Raw genomic sequence first — 15,685 nt, forward strand, 5'->3', positions numbered from 1 at the left:
AATAGATTAAAAAAGCCACAGCAGAACTGTTGCAACACGTGGTAGTGATGTTTTTATACTTACATTATTCTCTCTTTTTTGGCATTTTATTATATAAAATTGTTAGAAGGTGGATAACAAAGTTGATGTTTGGAGATTAAGTCAAGATATGGGAGTTACATGTAAACACTCTGCATCTTAATAAGCCTACTTCCATACTGTTTTTTAAATGAATAGGTTGAGTGAATAATTCAATAACTTATCTGAACATGCCTACTTTCATATAATCATTCATTCATTTTCTTTTCTTTAAAGGGTGCTTTAACTGGAGCACCCTAAGGAAACCCACACGAACTGTGACGCCCTTTCATATAATACGCACTGTAAAAAATGAATATGACAAAACGTCATGACAACAAAGGATTGTACGTTAATTCATGTTAAAGTTGAGATTACTCGAAAAGTTAAGATGATTCCAAAAAAACTAATTGTAGGCAACGTTTTTTTATAGAGTTTGAGTGAGCTGCGTTTGCTCTTTACTTGCTTGTAAACACTCTGCAGCCTAATATTTGTACGCTAGACGAGATGATCTTCCGCTCCGATTCCTCAGCTGCTTCCTGGTGTTTGCAATGAGGCTTAACTAGAAATGGCACAGGCAAGGGCCTCTCCTCAGTTTAAGCTGTCTTAAATGCATTTTATATGACCTAATATTTCACCACACCAGGCCCATTTTCATCCTGAGATACACTCCAGATAAGAGTTATAATCTATGTGTGACAAATGTGCCAGACTCATGCCTCTGACTCTGGTATGTACACAACACTCTGCGGTTATGGCAGGATGATGGGGATAAGGTGACAGTAAGAGAATCAAATAAAAGAGCAGGTGTGTTTGGTTAAGATCTACCTGTCAAGTGGATGACACACACACACACACACACACGTCTGTATTTAAATGTATCTCTTATCAGTACTTCAATGTCCTAACTCAAGAACATTGGCAGGCATTATGCTAACATGTTTGGTCTGTTTAGTTTAGTCAAGAGCCCTCAATAGACATTTATTGACTTTACTGTCTACAAGGGTGGACATTGTATGAATCTCTGATAGGCTGAGGATGGGACAGAATATTCAGAGGTAATCCTAATAATTTGATTTGTTTTCTAATCTTTGATGAAGCTTATTACAGAAAATCAGGTTTTCAAGCTTAATCAAATGAAACATAAATGCTCTCTGTCTATTAGATTAAAAATAATGATTATCATACATTTAGTGCCCACTACCATTTCATTTAGATTTACTTAAGAGTACATCAAAAAAATCTTGTTAGGCATAAAATCATTTCATGACATTAAAAGCCAGATATGTCTAAAGTAGGGTCCGCAGGCCAAAGTTGGCCCATTGTAACTTTTGATTTGGCCTACCATCCCGGTTATGACGAATGCCTTTAAAAGAGATGGTCTTTTCCAATTTGACGTAACCTTTTTTTTGTTTGGTTTATTGCTGAGCTAACAGAAAAGCATGTTTCAAATAATTGTTGTATATGTATCTGATTTTTTTTTTTGTAATTAATGTCAATTGACGGATAGAGGACTATGCAGAAAACATCGGTAAGCAAATCAAGGCAAAAACTAGTGTAACTCCATTCTGTTATACATGAGATCGTTTTTGATTTTACTGTAACAAATTCATTATAATTGTAAAAAATAAAATTTAAAAAAGAATCTGTATTAGTTATAGTTTTTTAAATATTATAAAATAAATTAGGAAATTACCCAAAGCAACTAATATTGACCTTAGGCCCACTAGCCTCAATCAAGTTTGGTTTTTGTCCCTTTATAAGAAAAAGTTTGGGCACCCCGTTTTAAGATGTAACAATATGTATTTTAACATTATGATGATGGAACATGTTATCCATATTTTGACATTTTTGTTACTACTAGAGTAATTAGGGAAAAAAATAAAGCCTGCATTTATTTGATCAAAAACACAACAAATTAATTGTAATATTGTGATTTTTTAAAATTATTATTATTTTTCTGGGGTGAGGTGCCTCAGTGGTTTGCACTGTCGCCTCATGACAAGAATGTCAGTGGTTCGAGTCCCGACTGTGCCAGTTGGCATTTCTGTGTTGAGTTTTCATGTTTTCCCTGTGTTAGCATGGGTTTCCTCCAGGTGCTCCGATTCCCCCCACAGTCCAAAGACATGTGCTATAGGTGAATTGAATAAACTAAATTGGCCATAGTGAATAAGTGTATCTGAGTGTGTGTGGGTGTTTCCCAGTACTGAGTTGCAGATGAAAGGGCATCCTCAATCTTATGAATAAAGGCTAATGACTACAGTATATAAGCTGAAGGAAAGCTGAAGGAAAATTAATGAACGAATTTTTTTTTTTCTTCAATTCGGATTAATTGTAATTTTATAGAATAAATGTAATTTATTCCTGTGATTCAGAGATGAATATTCAACATAAACACCCCAATGTCATATTATTATAATTTCTCAAATAATTTTAATAATCAAAGACACGTTAAATGAATCAAAATTGTTGAATGTTTCAAAATATTGTATATGTGAAATTATAACTGTTATTTCGAACATGGTATTTATAAAAGTACCATAAAAACATAATTAAAAGGGAAATGTTCCAATAAAACGATCTTTTAATATTTCTGTTTTGTTATACTTTGGAGTGAATGCATACTTGATGAGCAGAAGAGATTTAGTTCAAATCATTAAATATATATGTAAATATATAAATATATAAATGGTCCTTAATATATATATATATATATATATATATATATATATATATATATATATATATATATATATATATATATATATATATATATATATATTTATATATATATATATATATATATATATATATATATATATATATATATATATATATATATATATATATATATATATATATATATATATATATATATATTAAAGCCAACACGCGTTAATTATATATATACATAGGACCATTTTAATATTTCCAAGTTTCCCAAACGTTTGACTGGTAATGCAGATATTTATTTTTACCTATTATAAAAATTATTACAACATTTGTCCTTTTTCTAACTCTTGACCGGGTTGAAAACAAAAGCAAAGCGTTCTGCTCAAACTGCTTCTCAGCCTAGTCACCGGAATCCCGGGAACAGCGCTTATCAAATCCACGGCAACAGAGGAGGAGTCTGCACTTCGACCCGTGACCGCATCGGCGGAAATGAGGAAGCAGGAAGTCGAGAGCAGGGCTGATGTGGAATACCACACATTTGTTTAAGATGAATTAGTGTCGACTAGAGTAAGTTATTAATTTACATTCACCGCAGATGTGGAGAACTGAAAGGGTTTCGCTGTAGCGCTCTTCACACGTGCTGTGGGGTCGCTCGCTGTGCTCGAGAAAGATGCTTCACAGGTAAATATCAGAGCATTGTGCTGAATGAGTGTTTGACAGCACCACTGATACTGGGTAATGCAGCTAGCCGAGCATCACCGGTGCTTTTCTGTCATATACGATCATTTAAATAAGAGGAGATCGCATGGTTGGGACCATGAAGAAGATGATGATGATGATGATGATGATGATGATGATGTGGTGGTGGTGGTGGTGGTGGTGGTGGTGGTGGTAAAAAAAATCCTTAGTATAAAAGTAAATAAATCATGTATCTCTTATAATTTGCCAGTTCTTTAAATGTCATATTATAGACCCTGTACAATTTACACTACAAAGCTACACTACTAATAGTTGTTTATAGATGGCTGTCACACATTTAGCGTTATTTGTCTGAAATTGTGTATATGTTTTACTAGTATATACTTCTGTGTATGTATATATGAGTGGCGACATAATTTAAGTCTATTTGATTTTCACAATAACTTCATGTGCACAATGTGGAGAAATACATTTTATTTGAATTATTGATTGCTGTATAGTCTTAGATTTATGTATGTGTGTTGTATATTATGTCTCAATTGTTTGTTGGATGTACTCTGCTTTTTCCTTGTGTTATTGTTGTGTTTTATGTATTTACTTATCATCAGAGGATTTTCCATATTAAAGATAACAATATATATATCGATATAAGTTGTTAATGCCTTCAGATTTAAAAGAGTACCCCAACAATGACTGAAGTCACAAAAACTGGAGGTTCCATTAAATGGCATAACACATTTTCAGCCACCGAAAATTCGATACATCTCTAATATGAACACACTTTAGATTCTCGTTGTTGCATAGGGCTGGACAATATTGCAATAATGCAATCTCAATAATTCTTTTTCATATTGACTAATTTTAATATTTCGATGGAAGTTGTTAATGGTTCCAGCTTTAAAAGAGTACCCCAACAATGACTAAAGCCACAAAGATTAGACGCTTCATTAAATAACATATTAAAGTATTGTTTATTAACAAAAACAGTTGACGCATTACTTTGATTTGTTTTTGGAGATTCCAATTTTCTATAATATACTTATGATATACAATGTAAAATATAATATTCTGACGAACTGTCATTGACAGCATATATACAGTACACAAACAAAAATACTTATTGCATTTTCTAAAAATAAACATTTACAGAATTTAAATAAATGTTTTAATTAAAATTGTAAAAATATTCATCATTAAAATAAGCAATAGTTAAACAGCTAATACTGCTGGCGGGAGTGAATCGAGCTCGCTAAACAATACTGGGTGATGTGATTCCTGTTGTTGCATATGTCTGCTGTGTGATCGGCTCTTTGCATTGATCAATATCGAGTAAAAACGTCCAGAGCTTATCCTCGTTATCGACATGCATTTTATCACGATTAAATATGATATCGTTTATTGGCCCAGGCCTATTGTTGCACAGTTCTGCTGTGTGATTGGCTCTTAGGTCAATATAGACAGTGCTTCCCATAGGTTTGATATGGTAGCCGGGTTAAAACACACCATTTACCCACATCACAATAATAGTTAACTATATGCGACAAACAAAACATAATTTAATTTTTAATAATTTTATTTTATTATGACACTGTTTTACACTGCTTCTTTTCAGTTGGTTAAAGTAAAAAAAAGACTGTTGAAATGCAAAAAAGAAATCCACTATTTCTCTTACTTTTATGCTATTCAGGAGCCGTGTGCACCCACTGACAGGTAAAATCTGCTTCTCTCTCTTTTAAGTTCAAAGCAAACTTGAATGCCAAAGCAATATAGATGTGTATATAAAATAGCCTGTGTAATATATTAACATCATCAAATTAATAAAATAATCAATAAATGACAGAAAAAGGAATAAAAACAGACAATATCTCTTAAAACATATCATAATTACAAGATTAAAATGAGTATTATTTAAATAAGGCAAATGCGGTGATTATCCACTAATACATATATATTTTGCAGCCAGTTTAGACTAGTCGTTTTGTCCTCTCTGAGCATTTAGAAAAGTTTTTCTGCATCGTTTAGATTAATTAGTCTGTCATTTATTTTTACTCTCGGCCTCTCGAGTCACGACTGTGCGCGATATCAGCTGTGAAGCAAGCGGAAAGTAGTCTTTAATAAAAGAGTAATGCAAAAACCCATACAAGCTTTAGGAGACGAAAGCAAAAGCTGAATCCTGGACATTTTAGGAGGTTTAGAAACCTGGGCCGGGCGATCTTTTTCTGGGATCTTTTTCTAGTCCCAAAAAGCATGTCTCTGTGGGTCTGCAAAGCAAGTGAGACTGTCAGCGAGTGTTGACAGGTCTCTCACACACAGAACGAAACGGGTAAACGAGAGAAGATTTTCTACTAGTAAATCAATCGCGGATGTTTGGTTATATGGGGTGGATACAAAAAAAGTGTAAAAGGATGATAATAATAGTAAAAAAAAATGTGTCTCTAATAGCCTACTTGGGTGGCCGTTAATATACCTGGGCGGCCCGCCCAAGTAAAGTCAATGCGTGGGAAGCACTGATAGAGTAAAAAAAGTCCAGAGCTTATCATTGTTATTGATGCATTTTATCATGATTCGATATAATATTTTTTTATCGGACCAGCCCTAAATGCACCCTTTGTTCTTTTATTTATTGTCTGTTGATTTTATTTAGGTGTTTTTTGTCTCTCTTTTTCTATGTTTTATCTTAAGGCAATCTCCACATATTAAATGGTTTCCTAAACATAAATCCAATTCTAATATTACAACATAGTTGTAATAATATAAAGTAATATTTATATTTTTTATGAATTAACAATATGTTAAAAAGTATAAATCTAATGTAATATTATTTTTTTCACACTATTTTCTGTCTTTTGTCTTTGGTTGTAGGTGACCTAAGTTGAAGCGGGGTGAATGTGGAGTGTTTGCGGAGTGACACAAAATTATTACCTACTCCAGTAATAGATGTGACTGTAATGCTAAATATGCTCTTCACATGCCATTGAACAACTTTCAGTTTGTATTACCTCTCGGTCGCTCATTTCTTGTTAATTGGAAGCTACAGAAAAAAATGCCAATGCCAAACTAAAGTTCTACTCTTTATCACTTCACACCAAAATCCATAGTTTTACACTTGAATTCATCATGTCATTGGGTGAACAGTCGCAAAAGTGGTTTCCGACTCATGTCCAAGCCACTGTTCTTCAAGCCACAGACCTGCAACCAAAGGGCAAGAATGGCACCAATGATGCCTACACAATCATCCAGCTGGGTAAAGAGAAGTACTCCACATCGGTGGCAGAGAAGACCCTCAACCCAGCGTGGAGGGAAGAGGCTTCATTTGAGCTTCCAGGGCTGCTAATGGAGAGCAATCCAGAGGTTTATGAGCTGTGCCTCACAGTAATGCACCGGTCGTTGGTGGGACTGGACAAATTTCTGGGCCAAAAACTCATTAACTTAAATGAGATATTCGACAACAAGGAGCGACGAAAAACTGAGTAAGTAGTCTAATTTTTCATTATAATTTATTTCCTTTAAGGGTCTACAGACAAAAGTCTTGTAGAATCACCCAACTGTAACACACCTTCAAATAAGCAGAAGTGTAGCTTAAAAGAGGAATATGATACTCAACGTCTGTGTTGGTTTTTAGTAGAACAGTGAAGTAAGTGACCTGAAATGGTATTGCTAGAATTGAATGCTGCTATCCCAACCTGCAAATCTTTTTATGGTATCATAGGGCAGGCTGATTAATCGAAGGTGATTTTCATGCTAATTTAAATTTACACATCCAGCACATGCTTGTAGATGGAGCAGCATTTAATACAGAGCTGTAGAACACTGACAACGTATAATAACTTTCAGAGTTGAAATCAATTTAAGTGGATGATAATGACATTGACATCATTATAATCATTCTGTGAAAATGACTCCTGCTTTTGTGTAGTAAATACTGAAAATACCACATTTATTAACATGTTTTTACTTCAAACCTACTATATAACTGCGATAACTGTCGAGGGTTTGAAATAAATTCTTCTGTGAGACGATTCCGTAGTCGTGTGATTTATAAGACAGAATCAAAGACTAAAATCAGTATTAGACTGAATCAAAACAGTTAAGTTTTCTATTTATAGTGCAGTGCTATGTGGATTTCCAGGGACTGTGAGTTTTTTAGATTTAGTACTGATCACACAACCATGGACAAGATGTACACGTAGACTGTATAAATTTATCAAATAAATGATAAATCATCTTAAATAAAACAAATACATTTATAGAGATGGTATAGAAGTATATAATTTCGCTCACTTGGGAAATGGAGGCCACATAAATGGTTTGTAAGCACAATTAAGTGCACACAGCATGCCATATCATCTGATAATTGTAAGAAATAATTCCAAAATGCAATTACAACTGTGTAAAGCTACATAAAACAAAACAAAATACGATGTATATGCCAAGTTCAGCAGCTAATCAGCTGGAATCAGCTGAGGTTGAAGTGACAGTGACCAGCGAGACCTAGCTGTCACTTAAGTGGCCCCGCCCATAATTATGCAGACTTAATAAAACTAAATATAAACGAAACGGATGAGTTCTAAAGAAATTCACCCACCTTATAGTTGTCATGAAGGGCAATATTAGCTATATACACCAAAATCATCCTTTTGAGCAAGCTGTAAACACCCTTTTTTCTGCTGTAAATTTGGCCATTTTAACATTAGGCTCAATAGAAATCTGCTGTATTGTGGAGCCAGGAATAGCGCCATTTGATGAATTGCAGTTTCAGTTACTTCCGTATTTGCTTCACGAGGGAGAGCGGGAGGTTGCCGCTTAGATGTACATGACAATCGCATCGTTGCTCGATTGCATATGCAGTTTCATTATGATTAATCGGCCAGCCCTATGATACCAGTTATTACTATCTATTATCTACACAATTTACAAGATTCTTGTGAAATCACAGGTCTTACTTTAACTGATATCTTTGGATTATCTGTATCTCTTATGGTAGTTCTTGCTGATTACCTTCATGAGAACAGACCTCAAAGTTTCACTCTGACATCTACAGAGACCTTAGTAAGTAATGCGTGTCAGCATATTGAAGCCAGGTCAGTCAATAATACTCCAGGAATAGCAGAATAAATGGACTTGAAGTGACTTTGCTATTTTTAGCTCTTGTAACACTTAGTGATGCAGTTTTTTTTTTTTACATTCAGAGAATGTGTTTTACCTAGTCCTCTGACGTAATCTCTAGTCTTTGTTTTTGACACTCAGTTTTAAGTTCCTATGAGCATGCTATTGCTGTGCATTACTATAACCATCTTATGCAGGTTGCTTTTATTCTTGTGTAAGATAAAAGCTCCATTTAACTTCAGTTTGAGTCACAGTCCCATGGTGGATGAACTGGTCTAGTGAGGATGATGATTATCATGCATGCTATTATATTTTCCTCATCGTTTGTCAGGGCCTGATGACTAACTGTTGGGGTTTTTTAATCCATGTAACTGACTTCCTTTTTTTGTCAGATGTGATGTACAGTAGGCTGTCAAAACCTATGTATATACAGTAGGGCGTTTCATTAGTCTTAATATTTTCTTCTCTTTTTTTTAGGGGCATGTACAGACTAGCAGTGTTTTATTAGAGTATTAGGACAGAAACTAGAATGGCTGGTTGAAGTAGAAAGGGCAGTGCTCATCATAATGGAATAAAACAAAAGCATTAACTATGTAAGGAAGCATGAATGTAGTGAATGAGCCTATAATACAAGTATTGTGAGCAGAAAAAAATCCTTGTGTGAGTTTCCTTTGTTTGATATGTTCAAGTAAAATCATGAAAGTAAAAGTGGTGTTACACTAAATGCGTATGTGCACAAGCGCAATCACAATTTTGATTTTGATTTTTATATATATATATATATATATATATATGTTTTTTGTGCGTTTTTGCATTAAATAGATTTAAAGCTATAGCCGAAGGTTTTTCTGTCTTAGAGCAGTGGTTCTGAACCGGTGGGGCGTGGACACTCAGGGGGCGGGAGGAAGGGGACGGGGCGGTTGGGTGGTGGTGGGGTGGTTTGGGGGGCGAGAGTAGCTATGTTACACACTACATGGAAGGGCATTTTCAAAAACCCATAATATGGGCTCTTTAAGAATTACATCGATGCATGACCAGTGACAATGCTAACGGACTTTTTTGGTGAAGTGAAACTTAGCCCACCAGAACTTTTAGCAAAGGTGGAACTTTTTTATATCTTCACGACAAAAAAATTATGCTAGAAATGTTTCTGGATCAGGTATTTATGTGATTTATACATAATAGCTGTATCCTGATCTGTCTTAAAGCATCACTATTGTGCAGGCATTACAGGTCAAAGCAATCCGTTACATTTATCAAAATAAACAATATTAAAACACTGCTTCGATAAATGTAGTGTTGTCATATTTCAAACACCTCAAGTGAAAGGAAGTCATTTGTTTTGTTATTTTTTTACTGACCGTTTTCTTGTCTTTTTTGTAAAATTATTTCAGTAATAAAACCCCAAATTTAAATCTTTTCATCATATACTTTAATTAAACATTTCAAAGCTTGAAAGTATTGTTTAAAAATGGACAAAAAGTGTCTCTGTGGCCTTAAAAGTATGTGGTAGTTTTGCCAGTGCTATAAAAAAAGATTAATTGTCATGAAAAGAAAAATTGACTATATGTTGTTAGTGCAAATTCCTATATGTAGCCTTGTGATTTAAGCAATTAAACCATTTGAATAATTTTATACTTAAAACGGGCCATAATGAAAATCAGATTTTTTTTCAAAAGTAATTAACTAGTACTCAGAGTAGTTTTTTAAAAGAGTAATTTGTAAAATATTAGTATTATTTACTAAAACTTGTATTATTTTAGCAGTGTAATTGTATTAAACTTGGGTACAAATATTCTGTTCTCTTTCCATCTGTGAGAGAACATCAAAAAAATAAAAATAAATAAATAAAATTCACAAGCACATTTAGTGCAAGTTTATTATATTATTGATATATGATTAATTAATTATTACATTATTATTATTATTAATGGTTTATATTTGTATAAATCAATAGATTGTTCCTATGCAGTATTTTTATAAATTGCTGAAAAGACATTTCAGGTGTTCAATGCATTGCATGTCAGTCTTGGTCTATTATATTATTAATTAATTTTTGTATTTTATTAATGTTTTTTTTTTTTTGTATAAATCAATAGATAGTTCCTATGTTCCTATGTACTAGTTTAATGCGCAATAACATTGTGGAGAAACCAAAATAACTTTTATTAAAATATCAGTGTATTCAAGTTTTTATTTAGTATTTGGTGGTGTTGTTACCTAAAGCAAATGTTTATCATTGGCAGTTGAATTAGATGCAGCATCCTATGCAATAAGTGAAAAATTGTTCTTGTGTAAAAAAAAAAATAGTTACTACTGAACACTACTGAAGTTATTGTGGTTGCGCTCTTTCCGTTTTTTTCTGCCTCACCCAAAAAACACATGGCTCTTTAAGAACGTATCACAGCAATTTTTTCAAATCCCTTGTGTTTCCAGCAAATGTAACAGCCATTTAAATAGAATGTTTTCAAGAGAGACTGAATAATAACATGATAAATTATTTTGTATAACAAACACCTAGATGTTTTTAATGCTATGATAAAACAACCTTGAGAAACAAAAATGTAAAGATGCATTTTTATGACATCTCTACTCTAAAATCAATGCATCCTTACACCTCTCATTTCCTCATCATTGTCAATGTTTCACAATCAATGCACGGTATTATTTGGGCAGTATTCCTGTGATTTCACACCCTTGAGGGGAAGTTATGCGCTGTACTGTATGCGATTGCTGACTTTGCTGTTGACACTCATGACACAAATCACTGCACCATGCTTCTTGCATCCTCTGTAAGGACTCTCAGGGTTAGCAATCCCAGTTGACTCTGTTCATGCAAGGGTTTCCTGCAACTGACGCAAGGGTACAAGAGTCCGTTTCGACATTGGAGTCGACAGGCCCTAATTATCGCACACCTGTGTTTGTTGATTGTACGCTGGTTCCCAGCGGCCCTCGCAGAGTGGGAGTATTGTGGTTCCAGGCAGTGGAAGATTTATCTTGGCCTTGACTCCCATGTGAAGAACAGGGTCTGGCTGGCTCTCCACATGCCCAGATCAGAGCTCCCTCACTGGGCCTGAGACCAGGTAAACCCTCTTGCCTCGGATCTACAAGCTCCCCAGTGTGTGGATGGTCTTGGAAAGAAACATAATCACCATTCACTAGCTGTGCCATGATGGAAGAAGAGCACTCAGCAAGATGGCAGCCTGTGAAGACCCCAGAGGGAACCGTGTACCGATACTGAAGCAGTGTTTACAGTAGTGTTTGCATGGAGGAACTGCATTTCGGTCGGAAGTGTCGAGCTGCATTTCTGCATGGCTGATTCTTATGTGTACACAGTGTCTTTATAATCAGGGATGAGCTCAAGAAAAGGCTCAGGAGATGTTTTTCTTTCTTTTTTTTTAAATGAATCCGGTTTTATTGGAATGCACTTTTAAAAACAAGCGTTGTTTTTTAGCATGAATAGTTCTGTGACCATATTTAAAGAGGAAAGGGTTTTCACATTCAAATGATCCATTTCTTTTAAGAACTGTTCACTAAAAGGTTCTTTAAAGAAGCTAAAGCAGTTCTTTTATGTCCTTTATTTCTAAGAATGTCGTTTTTAAGCATTTTTAGAGCTGTGCTGCCAGTATTAAAATTCTACAATACGTCAAAACAAATTCTACAAAATACTAAAAGAAATGAAACCCTACAAGTGTATTTAGACTTTACACAGATTAAATCGGTGAAAAGTTGTCTCGTGAGTTGTGGTGTTATGATGGAGCATGAGGGTGAAATTAGCATTGAAGATTAGAGGCAGGATTGGATTTGAAGCGCAAATCAGGTGCTTTGGACACACCTGGCAACCCAGGCTGTCGCAACCGCTTTTTTTTTTTTTTTCAGCAGCTACCACATCCAACAGAGGCTACAACTGCAGTCACACACATTATGGCTCGAGTCCATGGATTGACATAGCACTTCAGATATGCTTAAAGTCATAATCGTCGTGAACACAAATGGAATTAAGATGTGGAGTGTTCCCATTTTAGTCACATTACTGAAGTACAGAGTACAGACATGTAAACACCTGAATCAAACTATTAACATTGTGACTTTTTGCCGCATTTTTAAGCAATACACACACAGCTGTTTGACACTATTTTCTGCACCTACTGAGAAAGTAAAGAACCGCATCTCAAAGCACTCACACGCACACACACACACACACACCCACACACACACTGCTGGAGACACGTTTGTGCTGTCCGTTATGTTTTTTTTTTGTTTTTTTTAATTATCAAATTACATTAAAACAACTCTCTCTTATCAGTCCTTACTTCAAATTACATTTTTTTTAATTCAATTCGTGGAAAGGAGTTAAATTTCTCATGTGAAACTGTACAGGAGAGAAGCCAGTCAGTAAACCTAAATTGTTTTGCTTTTTTTTCAGTTGAATAAAAAATCTATTTTCCATTCATATATTAGCAAATATTTTGCTAACATTTAAAATTAAAAATAAAAGACTATTTTCCATTTACATAATTTTAATTTTTTTGCATGTTATTTTTGTGTAGAATTCATTAAAATAGAAATAAAATAACATTTATTACAAGTTTATTTTAAAAAGCACCTAAATAGTTTTGCAATTTGTGATCACTTTTTTCAGGTCAATAATAATTCCATTCATACATTTCATCACTGAAGATTTGTTAAAAATTGTGTAAAAATCTTGTCTCGTTCTCGTAAAGCCAATCCCGTGTCTTGTCTTGTGAAGTCACACCCCTGATTACTAGACTATTGTAGATGTTTTGTTTTTACGTTTAGAATACCTTATATTGTGTATACTGTCCACAAATGCAATATAATATTTTTTTGCATTCGCTGGTTTAAGCCCTGGCTGGATCAGTTGGCATTTTTGTGTGGAGTTTGCATGTTCTCCCCATAATCACGTGGGTTTCTTCAGGGTGCTCCAGTTTCCCCCACAAGTCCAAAGACAAGTCCATGCGCTATAGGTGAATTGCGTAAGCTAAAATTGTCCGAAGTGAATGTCCTGGTCCATTCACTAGTAAAAATTAGATGTTATGAAACCCTAACATGCTGCGGCTAAATATCAACTTCGATATAAATGGCCCTGGGAGTAAAAGTAAGTAAGTTTATTTGGTATAGTTTTAAATTCTAATCAAATCTCACATTAGGGCTTTGTGTACACATTATTATTTAGCACTCCACATTATCTTCTTGTTGGAAATTTTGTGTTAACAATTTTTTTTAATTATTATTATTATTATTATACATTTATAGGCATTAGTTAGCAGCAAAGGTCTTAAAAAGATCGGATACACCATTTCATTTCATTTTATTTAATTTTTGGACTGTGCAAGATGAAATATGGCATCCGCTCATTGAAGATCCTGGCTCTCTGTTGAGGTTTAAGTCTCTGTCAAGTACTGTACCTATACCTTAACAGTTTGTGGTGATCATTTCTAAATGAATGATCCTGCTCTGCGCAGGAGCATCAATATTCAGCCACTCCAGAGATTCATGCGGCTGTGCTGAAATATTGTCCATTTTATAATCTCCAAATACCGGTATGAGCATCAATGAACAAAGGGCAGATTTGTGCAAATGCCACCTCCTTTTCACACCGTTACAGCATCAATCACATTACTTCCAGCAGAAAAAAAAGAGCAAGAGGTTAAATAAACAGGAGCCGGGGAATGGCCTAGATGGAGGCGTATTACTTCACATTCTTTATGTGGCCCAAACCTTTGCAGTTACCAGGGAATTATGTTTATCCCTACTATAATATGCGTTCTCAGGAAGGGGGAATGCTTTCAAATGGACTAAATGGACTATGCTGTGGATTTGTGTGAAGTGAAATTGGGTTTCTGGCCAGACAAACACATTGCCCCCATGTCGTTTTTGTATGAATTATACATACAGAGCAAAGCCTGAAAGAGAGTCTTCCCACTAGGGGGGTTTCGCAGAAAAGGGGAATTGAAAGAGTGTGCGGTTTTCTTCTGTTTGTTTTTTATCAAGCTGTGAAAGTACACTGGAACATCTGCAAATTACTGGTGCTTGCCTGGCTGTTTTTAATAACACCTAAGAGGCCAGGCGTGCTCGCCACACCACACCCCAAGTTGAACCAGAGCAACTGTGCTCTGAATTGAAGTACTCTTTGATTTTGCAAACTTTTTCAAGATCGTTTTACTCAAGTTATCAAAAAAAAGGGTTGATGGATGCATAGAAAGATAGATTGACGTAACTAATTGATTTTTTTTATGTTATAGATACAGAGTTATGTAGAGTTTGCATTAAATGGAAAATTGACAGAATTTAAAGAGATGATAAATGCTTAATGTTTTTATTTCATTAAAATGCATATAAAGAATTTATATGAAATTAATATGTACATAAAAAATTATGAATATATAATAAAAATTGTTATTATTCCAAAAGTAATAATGGTCTATTTTGAAGAAATTGTGAATGAAATGTCATAATGTATATTATATTTTGAAGGATTATCACACTTAAAATCTAAATCATATGCTTAATAATAGGACAACATTATTGTTTGTTATTATTATGAATATTATCATTATTATTTTTATCATTTTTATTTGAGAACATTTTAAAAAGTTGAAATAAATAATTTGTTTATAAGTTAAATATAAATTTTGCTACCAGCATTTTTTATTGTAAATTTGTATAATTTTTGTGCTCTTGAGAGTAAAATTGCCTCTAAATAGAATAAGCCAATAAAATATAGTGATTTAGATTTCGTCATAGTTCCCAACACGTTGTCATTTTGACATATGGATAATAACATATGATAACAATATAATTTAATTTAAATCATTTAAATGTAAAATTTTTTTAATAAAAATAAGTCTATTAAAATAGGTGAAGCATTATTTTATTATATACTGTGACCTATGCTAGGGTTGTCGCGATACCATTAATTCATTTTACAATACTATACCAGCTGAAGTATCCTGATACCAAGTAGTATTGCAATACTGTAATTCCTAACTCAAATCCATGAAATAAAGAAAATGGTCAGAAATACTATATTTTATGTTATAATAGGGCTACTTGAATTGAATTAATGATTCCCTTATTATTGAAAAACGTATTTGCTCGTCACTTCACCTAAAATGTATTTCTTCTT

General features: G+C 34.0%; 1 protein-coding gene across 2 annotated transcripts in view; it reads left to right on the top strand.

Moving 5' to 3' along the window:
• The first annotated feature begins 3,239 nt into the window (after positions 1–3,239).
• Positions 3,240–15,685, top strand: part of LOC130239691 (rab11 family-interacting protein 2) — a 33,387-nt gene continuing 20,941 nt past the window's right edge. For both annotated transcript variants that reach the window (XM_056470990.1, XM_056470991.1), the window contains exons 1-2: positions 3,240–3,411; positions 6,292–6,899. In XM_056470990.1, coding sequence (XP_056326965.1) covers positions 6,547–6,899 — 353 coding nt within the window. In that variant the 5' untranslated portion in view covers positions 3,240–3,411; positions 6,292–6,546. The remainder of the gene's footprint in view (positions 3,412–6,291; positions 6,900–15,685) is intronic.

The sequence above is a fragment of the Danio aesculapii genome, chromosome 13 (genome assembly GCF_903798145.1).
Source record: "Danio aesculapii chromosome 13, fDanAes4.1, whole genome shotgun sequence".
NCBI lineage: Eukaryota > Metazoa > Chordata > Actinopteri > Cypriniformes > Danionidae > Danio > Danio aesculapii.